At 46.1% G+C, this 12,981-nt stretch overlaps 1 protein-coding gene across 1 annotated transcript in view; it reads right to left on the bottom strand.

Moving 5' to 3' along the window:
• PTCD3 (pentatricopeptide repeat domain 3) overlaps positions 1–12,981 on the bottom strand; it is a 367,594-nt gene that overhangs the window by 104,848 nt on the left and 249,765 nt on the right. The window contains exons 18-19 of the mRNA XM_085642617.1: positions 1,643–1,721; positions 1,462–1,552 (exon numbers count right to left, since the gene is read on the bottom strand). Coding sequence (XP_085498743.1) covers positions 1,462–1,552; positions 1,643–1,721 — 170 coding nt within the window. The remainder of the gene's footprint in view (positions 1–1,461; positions 1,553–1,642; positions 1,722–12,981) is intronic.

The raw sequence follows: 12,981 nt of genomic DNA, 5'->3' as shown, positions 1-12,981 counted from the left end.
AGACGCTGGCTTTTTAAGCGCATGTTTAATTTTAAGGGGTGATTTTGAAGGCTCAGAACTTGTTTTCTTTGGCTGTTTCACCCCTGAAGCATGACCCTTGCTCTCCTTTTCTTTAGTTTTAGGAGATTTTGAGGGACTGCGCTCTGAAGACCCAGCAGTGGTCTTTTTAAGAGCCTTTCCAGGTTTCTCCCCTGAGGTATGAGCCTGAGGAGATCTGCCTCTCTTCTGAGATCTCCTTGAAACAGTTGACGCCTCATCACTGTCACTAGACACGACGTCTTTCCTGGTTTTAAGTTTTTGGAGCCAAATTAGCAGTCTGCCTTCACGATCCCTTAAAGTCTTATTAGAAAAGGTGCGACATACCTTACACTCCTTCGCCTGGTGGTGTGGGTAAAGGCAGTATATACAGTCCTTATGAGGATCATCAGTATATAATCTCTTCTTTGAGCAGGTGGCACAGGCCCTAAACAAGCCTTTCTTTTCTTTATCAGCCATTCTCCTAGATGATGTAGAAATTTCAGTAGAAAAAATCTCCTCAATCTAAAACCAACTGTAGAATTTGAGCAGAGCTCAAAGGAGACTCCCTAGCACAACGCGCGGTAGAAAATCTGAGGGCAGAAGGTTCTCTCAGGAGTGTTCTAGAGGGTGAGAGGCTCTGATTGGCTCAGGGACAGGTTTAGTCCTTTTTTACATAACGAAGGTTATGGGTTGCAAAGGAAAATGGACCTAGGCCTTTTTTCTGTTTGCGATGATACTAAGCAAAGCTTTTTTATGTACCGGAGACTCCCGTCTCGACGACGGGGAATGATTCAGGCATATGAATCTATGAAAGGCTCCAATACTGGAGTAAGTTGAATTTCAACCTCAGACTGTTTTTAATTCCACAATCAGGAGGAAGCAGATTCATCTCACATTCAGGAATGTGCCCGATTATGCCGCCTTCCTCATCAAGTTTCCATAGACAGTGGCTGCCTGAATATGAAACCAGTCACAAGATAAGAGTATGAAGCACCTCTGTGAAGTTCTAAAATAAATAAGCAAGGACTAAAACGAGAGACTTGCTTCAACTATGTTTGTAACAAACAAGTAACTCCTTTTCAACAATCAGTCAGCATAAAATACGATTAGTGCCTGATGCAACATACACATTTTAAGAAATCTTTTGCGGGGGCAGATATAGAGAGTCAGTCGCTTTCTACTCCAGGCCATCTCAGCTAATATTATCAATTTCACAGTTTTTACTTAGGAGCTACATAAGCACTAGGAAACAAAACCAGCAAGTGACTACCTTAGGAGTGAAATGATGGTGCTGTTGGCCATATGATAAATAGAGGCATCTTTCAAAAATCAGAAAAATGTGTGATCACCAGAAATCGCCACCCAGGAGCCATAACCCAATTCTTCTATAGTTTCAGGTAAATTAGTCTAAGGATCATGAAGTGACAAATTAAAACTACTCACCTTTCCATATCTGAGGGATCATCGCCAAACGATTTTCTGTGTCTAGAGCCTGAAGAAGATCCAGCATGCCCCTCGAATTGGGGTAGTAGAGCTAAAGAACAAAACATGCGCAGAGATTGTTATCTGCACATTTGCAGCATTAGATTAAACAATTCTTAGTTGCAGTCCGACATCTCCTTACCGAAGGTATCAGCTCCCGGTACCATTTTAACACGACATCGATTTGCTCCATCAAGCAAAGTAAATTAAAGAACTTTCCACTAAAAACAAATAAAAGGTAAGTATAAGATAAGTGAAAACTGCAATAACATAACTATATTTTAACAAGTACACAACCTGCAATATTTTTTTAAGTGAACGATACGCAGAACAGTAAAACACAGAAAAAAAAGTTTGTAAGGTTGTGTAGTCACTTCCTTACACCAAGTCACATTCTCTCATGAGGTTTGAACATAGCCAGCTTGTGGCAAGTAGAGAAAGTGTCATTGAAGACTGACTCATGGATGCCTCACCAGGAAGTTGAGCAATAACTACCAGCCAGCACAACTATAACATACCAATGCAGGACTAAAGCTGGTAATTCTGGAAGGTTCTCACGCTTTATAAAGCTGAATGAGGTAAATGACTTGTAACGACATTACCTGAAATCCACAATGCACAGGTGTAGGGAACTGGGTTTTTGTTGCAGAAGTACATCAACTGTTTGCCTGGAATTCGATGCAACTTTGACTTAAGTGCATTGGGTTCCTGCAAACCAGATCCCCAGTGCTGGTGTTCTTTCCCCAAAACAAGACAACTGGTCACTAGATACCAAAGTGAGCAGACCTTCGGCATCTCAAAGTCCCAAATAAATGGTACCTCTGGTACCTAGGGCATAGGTACTAAAAGGGGTCCCTAAGAGCTGCAGCATGTCTTGTGCTCCTCTAAGGGACCCAGCACCAAACTCATGCACACTGCCACTGCAGATTCTGTAACAAGGTACTCCAAAAAGTGAAAACATGACATGCCACACACTTGTGTGCCAGGTCCCCTAACACTACATGTAATATGTGTAAGTCATACCAACAGCAGGCCTCACAGACCTAAGGTAGGGTGCATTATATTACATGTGAGGACATATCTGCATGAGAAGATCTGACCCTGTGCTGGCCAGTTCAATTATTTGACAGTACACGTAAACGGAGAAGCCATCTTAAGGTATGTACGGGGAACTAGTCAAAAAAAAGTTTCCCAGCTACATAATGGCTTCACTGAAACCTATGGTGTTTGGTATCAAAAACCTCATATTAAAAACCCCACAGTGATTCCAGAGTTGGATTAATTAATACATGCACCAGGAGGTACCCCCTGAAAACAACCAGCCCTCTAGTGTTCTAGCTGACTGGCCCTGACCAACCTGCCACCACAGATGAGTTTCTGAACCCCAGGGGTACGAGTCCTCACCCTCCCTACCCCCTTCACCATACAGTTGGCCCTCTAAACAACACCATTTGCTTGAGGGTTTTTATAATGATGTTCATAAATGTAAAATACCACAAAAATGATAAAATCTTGACATTTCCTATGTCAGTTGTGTCCCATTATCAGTGATTAATTTCACTGGATAACCTTCTTCTCTAAAAATATGCTCCAACACTGATGGCGTTTTTTGTCACAATCTCATGCATAAACATTACTACAACCCATTTGGAATGTACATCCACCATCACAATGGCAAATCTCAACTCAGTGACATAAGTTTATACTCTGTAGGAAGCTGGCTCTCTATATAGTGCACCAAAACGAGGGACACTGTGTAGAGTGTCCAGGTTACCCTTATTGGTTTCCAGTGACGCAAGTAACAAACCCAAACGCTCTCTTTTGAGGTTGAGTGGGCAAACAGTTTAGGCTTATCAGAGGGTAGTGCTAAGCATTTGTTGTACTCGCAGCGCAATAAATGAGACACACACTCCAGAATAAATCCAAGACAAATTTAGAAAAATAACATGTAGTTTCATATATATTTCATCACCAAGAACTGCAGTATCAAGTAAGTACTTTTCAAAATATTGATTGTCACAGGAAAGTAAAATGTTTACTTAAATGTGTTTTTATACAGTAATGCTTTCCTATGGGAAAAAGGCCTATACTGCATACAATTACTTGGAAGAGGTTTGCGGGGTTCCCCTTCAGGTCTTAAGGTGGTAGGGGTTCAAGGTCCAAAGAACCACCAGCAGTTAGTATTTACCTGCTCCGGACCGTCGAGTGGAGAGGTGCTGGTCGGGTTGGTAGCTTTGTGCTCTACACCAAAGGAGAGAGGCTAAGCCACCTAGAAACAGGCTGCAGAGGGGGACTTGGGAACAAGTCCAGGAGCAAGGAAGCACAGTCGGCTCTCGGGTGCAGAGTGGTTAGGTCGACTGGGCTTGTGCATCATAGGCACTCACAATTGTCGGTCTCGCCGGTTGAGGGGACAAAAACAGGACAGCTGGGACACTCTTGAAGTGGGTCTTTGCGGTGCTGAAATCCCTAGACGGCTGTTCAGTCTTGGAGTCAGAGGTCAGGATTGGACTCAAACAGGCTTTGGTTGCTGCAGATGACCCTGAACCCTGGGTATTGGGGACGCATGGGTCCAGTTAGTCCTGGCGCCTTCTCACTTGGCGGGGAGATGTATCTGACCTCCTGGCACATAGTGACCTCCTCCTGGGTGGCAACTGCGTCGGTGAGACCGGCAGAATGGTGGACCGGACTTAGCTGTTTGGTGCCGGGGTTCTTGGCAGATGCACAGCAGCAGGACGAGTCAGTTTGTAGCGAATGTTGGAGTACGTGCAGGCAGGGTTTGGCACCAAAGAGTCCACATCTGGTCCTCAGTTCTCACTTCTTTGCTCTTTGTCCTCTTCTTCTTGTGTCCGTCAAATCGGAGTTCCTGGTGTCTGGGGTGCCACCTAAATACTTCATTTAGGGGCGTAAAGAGGAGTGACAGGTAGTAACCAACGGGCTACTTTCCTTTGGGGTGTCTACACCCGCTATATTACCACTTTCTGCGGGGAGTGGGCATAACGCTGACCCAGTGTAACTAATTTCACCAAAAATCAAGATGGTGGAATTCTACTTTGTGTTCACTACAAGTAGCCCACCTTAGCGGTGTAACTATCCTGATAGTTACACTGAGTAGCAAATTCTCCCACATGTCCTGGTGCAAAATGGGTCCTGGGCAGGAGGTGGCATGTCCCCTGTCTGGGGAAGCAGAGGTAGCATATCAAAGGCAGCAGAGGCGTTTGAAGAACAAGTTACTTACCTTCGGTAACGCTTTTTCTGGTGGATACAGTATCTGCCTGTGGATTCCTCACCTTGTGATTCCTCACCTTGTGAATATCCCCTGCGCCAGCATTCCACTGAACTTTTTTCCCCTGCTCTCTGCGCCGACGTGGACGTCATAATACCTCGGCTCCGCTCGCGACTCCGTATGACATCACCGGAGCCATAAGAGAGCCACGTCGGCGTGATGACGTCAGTTCCACCCATTTTTTCCGTGCCTCCGAGGCGAACAGGTGGACCGACAACAGATTCAAAGTATACACAGTATACAACATTCGAACAAATATACATAGTACACATATAAAAAAGGAAAGCTAAGGAACAAAAGCATTTCTTAAAAGTGTACCAGATAAAACAACATGTCAAACAAGGCATCCTTTAAGGTATACAAAGGTGGACAACGGGGCTGCTGTTGCTGCTGAGGTTGCCGGAAGGAACGAAATGAGGATCTCCCAAAGCCTCTGAATTTCCTAAGACCAAATCCCATAGCAGGAGTCTGTAATCCTAAAGATTTTGCCGTTACCCTGCTATCTTTAAATCTTTGCAAGGCGGAATCAGCCTTCTCGCCAAAAAGCTTCTCTCCATCAAAAGGCAAGTCTACCAAAGTGGCTTGAACATCAGTAGAGAAGCCGGAAGAACGAAGCCACGCTTGCCTCCTAGTGGCTATCGAAGATCCCATTATCCTTGCCACAGAATCAGCCGTGTCAAGCCCAGACTGAATTACCTACCTTGCAGCAGCCTGAGTGTCAGTGACAACCTCCATAAAAGAAGCTTTCTCTCCTTCTGGCAGCTTAGGGGCTAACAATTTCATAGAGTCCATCAGGGCATGAACGTAGCGCCCCAGCAAACAAGTGGCATTGGTCGATTTAAGCGCCATGCTTCCTGAAGAAAAGGTATTTTTAGCTGCTTGATCAGTCTTTTTAGAATCCCTATCCGCAGTAGTCTGAGGGAAAGCGCCTGAAGAATGCTTCGAGCATGAAGCTTGCACCACAAGGCTTTCTGGAGAAGGATGGGAAGAAAGAAAACTTGGATCCCCAGGGGCCACCCTATATCTCCTTGCCACCTGCCTGGAGCCAAACGTCCATAACAGGCTCCAAGATAGCCTCATTAAAAGGCAACAAGGGTTCAATACTTGAAGTTGGCGAATGTAGGACTTCAGTAAGGAGGTTTGGCGTATATTCAGCAGAGGGTAACTGCAAGTCAAGCAACTCTGCTGCCTTCTTAATAACTAAATGTTAGGGGGCCAGTTCTTGTGGCGGTGAAGATCTAGTAGATGAATGCTCCCACTCTGGAGTAGTATCAAAACCACTAGCATCTTGAATGCCTTCAAAGTCATCAGAAGATGCATTCACCTCACCTTCTTCCACTTCCTCCCTATAACGCTCCTCTTCCAAGCCTCTCTGGGCCTCTCTCCTTGAACGGATCCGAGGAACCGGCGTCGACGGCGCCGTACGCGGAGTCGGTGGAACCGAACATGGAGTCGACGGCTTCAGAGTCGGCGGCGCCGGGATCTGCGGCGCCGGACTTGGAGCTGAGGGAGTCGGCAACGGCGTCGAGGAGGGCTCCGAAGAAGGCTGATCCAAACGAAGCAGAGATGGATCACCAGACAGCGCCGGAAACTGCCACGAAGGAGCCATCGGCAAAAAGGGCAGAAATGGGGCCTGAGCATAATGCTGCGGCACTCCCAAAGTGTATGCCATAGGACCCACGGGACCAGATGGTGCGCCGGATGGGAAGGCAGCCCGTCGAAAAATCCCATACATCGCATTAAGGAAATGCGTCGAATTCGCACCCGAAGTCGGGAACTGCGGATAAGGGATTGATCATGAATCCGGCCGAGAAGTACCTGGAACCGGAGCCGAAGTGTCCTCAACAGGCGCCACAGGATCAGCCGGCTCTGGAGAAAGCTCTTTCTCTTGTTCCTGTTCGACGTCAGAAGCAGAAGACTCCACTGGCGCCGGAGACTGCGCCGGTGACTGCGCCGGTGACTGCGCCGGGGACCGCGGCGGAGTGCGCGCGGGGGACCGCTTCGGCGAAGGTGACCTCTCTGGAGACATCCTAGGAGATGGAGAAGGAGATACAACATCCTTACTGCGACGTCGAGGCGACGGCGATCTCGAAGTCGTACTTTTCGAAGACCGGCACCGAGAGCTATGCTTTCTTTTCTTGTGATGCTTCTTCGACTTCCAAGAGTGTGAAGTCGACGACTCCGGCCTCGATTTCTCTTTCTTTCTACCTCTCCTTTCCTTCTTCGCTTTGGCCATGAAGAGTTTTGCCTCTCTCTCCTTCAAGGCCTTGGGGTTCATTCTTCTGCAACTGGAACAGTCCTCCACGTCGTGGTCTGAAGAAAGGCACCACAAACAATACTCATGTGGGTCAGTCATTGACATGTGGCCCCCACAATCCCTACAAGGTTTGAAACCAGACTACCTCGAAGACATGGTGAATCCAGAAACAATAACCACTACAAGACTACAAAGTAGCAGGAGAGTGCTGGAAAACCGTTACGCGTCGACGGCGCGGAAAAAGGGAACTGACGTCATCACGCCGACGTGGCTCTCTTATGGCTCCGGTGACGTCATACGGAGTCGCGAGCGGAGCCGAGGTATTATGACGTCCACGTCAGCGCAGAGAGCTGGGGAAAAAAGTTCTGTGGAATGCTGGCGCAGGGGATATTCACAAGGTGAGGAATCACAAGGTGAGGAATCCACTGGCAGATGTATCCATCAGAAGCCTCTTGCCTTGATATGTTGATTACTAGCTATCCTGCCAGATCAGACGTCATCTCTGCCCTCAGAGAGCATGGGTTCTCACTTGCAAGGGGTTAGAAACCGGTCTGTTGTGGCAGGCTGGTCTACACCGGTCAGCCAGTACACTAGGGGTAAGTAGGTTTTCAGGGAGCACCTCTAAGCTGCCCACTGGGTGCATGTCTTAATAAAACACCTACAGGCATCAGTAAGGATTTATAAAGACAAGGTGTTTGATACCAATCACCATATGTTTCAGTGATGCCATCACATAGCTGGGGAACTCGCAATGACCAGTGCCCAGTTCAAGTACTTGAGATGGTTTCCCTGTTCTATCTAGTAATTGAACTAGACAGCATAGATAGGGGCATATCTGCACATACAGATATGACCAAACATGTAATATAATGCACCATGCCTTAGGGTTATAAGGCAGCTGTAGGGGTGACTTACAAATACCGTATGCAGTGTCTGTGGACATGACACAGGGTGTGTGCCATCTCGTGTTTTCACTTTTGTCTGCACCATTTCACGCAACCTGCAATGGCAGTCGGTATGAGTTTGGTGGTGGGTCCCTTAGGGTAGCACAATACATGCTGCAGCCCTTAGGGACCCTTTTTGGTACCCATGCCCTAGATATCGGGGTTACCATTCACTAGGGACTGACAGTGGTGCTAAAGGGCTTGTCAACTGTGAAACAATTGCAGTTAACTTGTTTTTGGGAAAGAACTCTGGCACTGGGGACTTATTTAGCAGGGACCCAGTACACTTCAAAGTTGTATCAAATACCAGGCAAAGAATTGGAGGTGACCATGCCAAAAAGAGACACTTTCCTACACCCTCGCACACCGACAACTCATCCACAATCTTAAATGGTCTTACAACCACTGGCACAACGCTTTCTCACCTGCCACCCTTCAAAATTATATCCACGCCTTTTTCAACACATCATCTTTGCTCGTGCTTTCATACCACTGTTCCTTCCTAATGGCTCCTTGACTCCACTCCACCAAGTCATGAACACTTGCAACAGCACCCTCCTTGTCAAATGTTTCAACTTTCACTCAGTCCACATCTTACCATGGCAGTGGCAATCTAGACAATCCATCTGCCTGTACAGACCACTAACCAAGCAAACCTCGTGGATCCTTTCCCAGCACCACCAGGCGGCAGATTTTTTAATAAGGGTTTATATTTCGTGCGCAGAATCATGGAAAACCTCCACAGATATATTCTGAAATATTCTGTTGCCCATACAGTGGACAATGACTCCCTCTCTATAACTGAATAATTCCTCTAGGAATCGGTTAAAAAATGGGAGTCAAAAACACAGATCTTTCACCTTCTTTATGCACCTGCGAGACGACAGCACCCACACCTACTGCACTGGCATCCTGGTGTCAAACTGAGTCAATACACTGGCAGAACAAAACTCATGTTTAATGTCATCACTCTGTTGAGCCTCTGCCCAAACATAATGGCAACCTTTCATCAACAACTTCTTGAAATGTTCAATCTTCTCATCAAAATTCCTGACAAAGTTCATGTAATACTCAATAAATTAGCTTTTTTTTTTTTTTTGGAGCGTCAGTCCAGCATCTGCAATTTGATCTAATACTGTCTTGAGAATCAATCTGTGGGTCTCAATCTTTTCCCCAAAACCAAAATGTTGTGTTGAAAATAGACCACCTCCTCAATCCCTTTCAAGATCTGACTAAACACTAGCTGCCGACAAGAAGCCAAACTGCATTCTAGTGAACTGGAACACCCCTTCAGTTGTGATAAATCCTGTGAGGTGCTTGGAATCTCTGTGCAGTTTAATATGCTGGTAGGTGCATCTCCAATCAAGTTTCGAAAGAAGCTTACCCCCTTCTAACAATAACACAATTCTATGATATTGGGAAGAAAGTAATTGCGCACTACAATGTGTGTGAACCAACGAAGACTAAACCTGTGCACCTGGTGGCTAGCAAAGAGAGGGACTGTGCCTGCCGTGTATCCTGCTCAGGGAGAAGTTATCTACAGAGCCTAGTCAAGCCAAGGGAATTCCAAGGGCCAGCAGACTGGCCTCCTGTTCGCAGCACTTTGACACAGCAGCTGAAGAAGCCTGCTGGGGGCAAGTTGGTAGCCCAAAGTCTATAAGTTGCCACCACCACCACCATGCAGCACCGAGGACCAAGACCTGATGCACAGAGTTGCACCAGAGTTCACTGAGCCTTGGAGTGTTGTCGGAGAGTTGCTGGGACCCCGCAGAAGGCAAGTTATTGTCCCAGGAAGGATTGGCCTGTGTCCACAACAGTGGCGACTGGTAGTACAGTGGTGATTGGACTTCGGCCGGACTGGAGACAACTTAGTGGGACATCGACCCTGCAACCAAGACCCCTCACCATCTTCGTGCACCGAGGAATGCCTGTTGGAAGACGCCATCAACCACGTTGCATCCACAACATCCTTAGAGCATCTTCAGCATTCTTCATCCCGTGTATCAGGACCACTCCCTAGAAATCCATTGCAACACGAATAAAGTGTTGGGAATTGAGGAAGGACTGCTCCTTCTGTGAAGATAACTGTTCTTGAGAACCTTGTAGATCCCCACACTCGCTCCTTGCTGGAGCTGAAAGCTCCAAATGCTAACCGACTACATTGATACTTAACTAACATTTTTTAGAACAGTTTCACAATGTCTAATATGTTGACTTTACCAAGGCTTGTTTGTGGGGGGGGGGGGGGGGGGGGGAGTGAAATGCTTTGATTTTTTGATTGCTTGTAAAATCTATAACTAGGGAACCGTCTGGTGGATCTTTTTCATTCTAGCCTCAAAATATTTATACAAATGAAGTCTATTTTTAGGTCGAGCCTGTAACAGCGCGCATGCGCTGTTCTGGTAAAGACTTCATGCAGGGGCTTTTGAAAACTAACCTAAGAATCGCACACGCTCATGCGTGTGCTTTTTGCTTTGGCCCACACTATTGGCCTTTGCGTGCGTCTTTTTTAACAAAGACAGCACACAACTGGCCAAAGGCGGGCGCATTGCTCCGCCCATGGCCTATTGGTGTCGGTTACCCGCACGGCCGCCATGTGGTTTCAATTATCATGCCCAGACACAGGTGCGATAATTGAAACCAGATGTCTCGCTGTGGCGCGCGCGCACCACTCGTTTGTACCTTGTCTGAAATGCAAAACGACTTTCAGGGGAACAAAAAAAATTAAATATGCTTTGTTTCTGTTCAATGTGACATGATGAAAATACAGTCGAAAGGGGTGGTATTACCACATTTACAACCATAACGTAAAAACGAAAAGGAAAGCCTAATAACATTTTAAATCCTACAGAATCAGCTGGGAGTGCTCGGAACACAACCTGCCTTACCTCAACAGCCCTCGAACACCCGACTGTCTCTACTTGACTTCTAACGCCTCGTCAGGGGTAGCAAACGCTACATAAATTCCAAATATAGTACAGCTATTTAACAAACTGTAAGATTTAATGAACAGCGGTGTAAGAAAGCATGTTCTTAATTGATTGACAAGCAAAAGGGGTGGGAAGAACAGGGTATTTGTGGGGTTATTTCTTTGTACGCCTTGCTACTGGCTGGAACGAATGGACACGCCCCAATTATGATGGCTAGAAACTTTCCGCCTACAGCATCGGAAGCGACTGTCCCCTACACTGGAAGAGACCTTCTCACTGCACCGGATGGTATGTCCAGCCGCAGCTAAGCCGGAGCTCCATGCAGTGTGCGAGTTGCATTGTTGTTGTTCCCAGCGCAGCAAAATCCAGACAGCGCCATGCAAGCGGGGCAATGTCGGGGAGCGCGCCTTTCTTTGTCAGCGTTAGGCAGAAAGGGACGGGAGGGCTCCATCGCATGCTTCAATCGCAGATTCAAAGACAAAGGCTTCAGTGACTGTTTATGAAGAGTGTTTATCAGACAAAATGCAGTGCCCCCACCTGCCCCCCTCTCCCTCAGGCTGCAGACTATGAGCTGCCAGGTGGCCACTCATTTGAACCGCCTTGATTAGTCTGCCTTACTGGAGGAGCTGGTCATGTGGCTCCATAAATCCCTCTATATTCGTTGCAAAGGTACTCACTTTATTTTCTCAAAAATAATATTCCATACATTTCCAGACCATATCAGGACTACGATGACGTCATTTACTGCATTCCTAAATTGTTTCTCTTCCTGTAATGCTGTAGAGTGACTCCATCTTCAATGTTCAGCTCTCCGTCTACGTTAGTGGACCACAGCTGATTGGGATATGTTTAGCCATGAGGGAGACTCCTCCCAAATTATTTATTTAATGCATTTTTTTTTTATAGCGCAGACTTTACCCAAAGGTGTCAGAGCGCTTCACAATACAACCAAGTATGTTACATGAGGAGAATTTTACATATTTACACGTTACAGAAACAAACGAGAAAGAAAACAAGCATTGGCATAGCCAATAGGTCTCGCTTTTGGGACCGTATAAGTGTTTAGCCATGCAACAGTTGATGTTGTTGCACCAAGGATATTATGCATAACTAAATACTTATAATGTCCCAAAGGCGAGACCTATTGGCTATGCCAATGCTTGTTATACATTGGTGTCAGATGTCTTGAGTGTTTTGTCAGTTACTTCTTCAATTGTTTTGGTGCTGTTAAAATGCTTAACACTTTTTCCTCTGTCTAAGACTTACTGTTCAGTGCCACAGCTACCCAGGGTTGAGCTGAGTGTTTTACAGACAAAACCAACTGGACCTCAAGGGGTTGGTAAGTGTATTACACAGTGAGGTCACACAACCACACCATATAATACACCCCATTTCCACACACTTAGCAATGCAGAATATACTCCTCTACAGAGCAGTGGGAATGGAACATATCCTATCACACAACTTGCTGGTAAAGAAGTTGCCTTGTGCAGAAAAGGGAGAGGAAACCTCTTGGTTCAGGCTCTCTTTGGTGGATGTTCTTGTTGTAACTGGTCAAAATCTATGCATTAATCCTCAACGAGTATTGAGTACCGTCGGATCAACACCATTTTCCCCCTACCCTTGCTGGTAAAACCTCAAACATTCTGTGAAAGATGTTCAGTGATCAAATTGTTTGGAAATGAGGGGTGAGAGCTTTTCAACAGTCAGCATCTTGAGGTGCCTCGAAAACTGGCATATTGTAGCAGTGCCTGCTATTCGGTTATCTGAAAGGAATACAAAAGATTGTTTCTGTACTGTCACTGTATGAAGTCTTTGATAAAGATTATAGGGCAAGTGATACTGCACAACATCCACTGACTTTTCAGACTCTGTCATTCTTGAAGTTTTAGTCTCCTGCATATTTTGTATGCTAGGCATATATACAGAGCATAGTCAGCTGATCAATTAATTGGCTTCTTGTCTTTAGGTACTGATGAACAAGTTATCTACCTTCAGTGAAGCCTTATCTGGTAGAGACTAGAGGCAGATTCCTTACCTTAGAATTATCCCCAGGTGTCAGACTGG

Source organism: Triturus cristatus, chromosome 2_2, assembly GCF_964204655.1.
Source record: "Triturus cristatus chromosome 2_2, aTriCri1.1, whole genome shotgun sequence".
Lineage (NCBI taxonomy): Eukaryota > Metazoa > Chordata > Amphibia > Caudata > Salamandridae > Triturus > Triturus cristatus.
The sequence above is the reverse complement of the archived record's forward strand: the minus strand, read 5'-3'. Positions and strand labels throughout refer to the sequence as shown.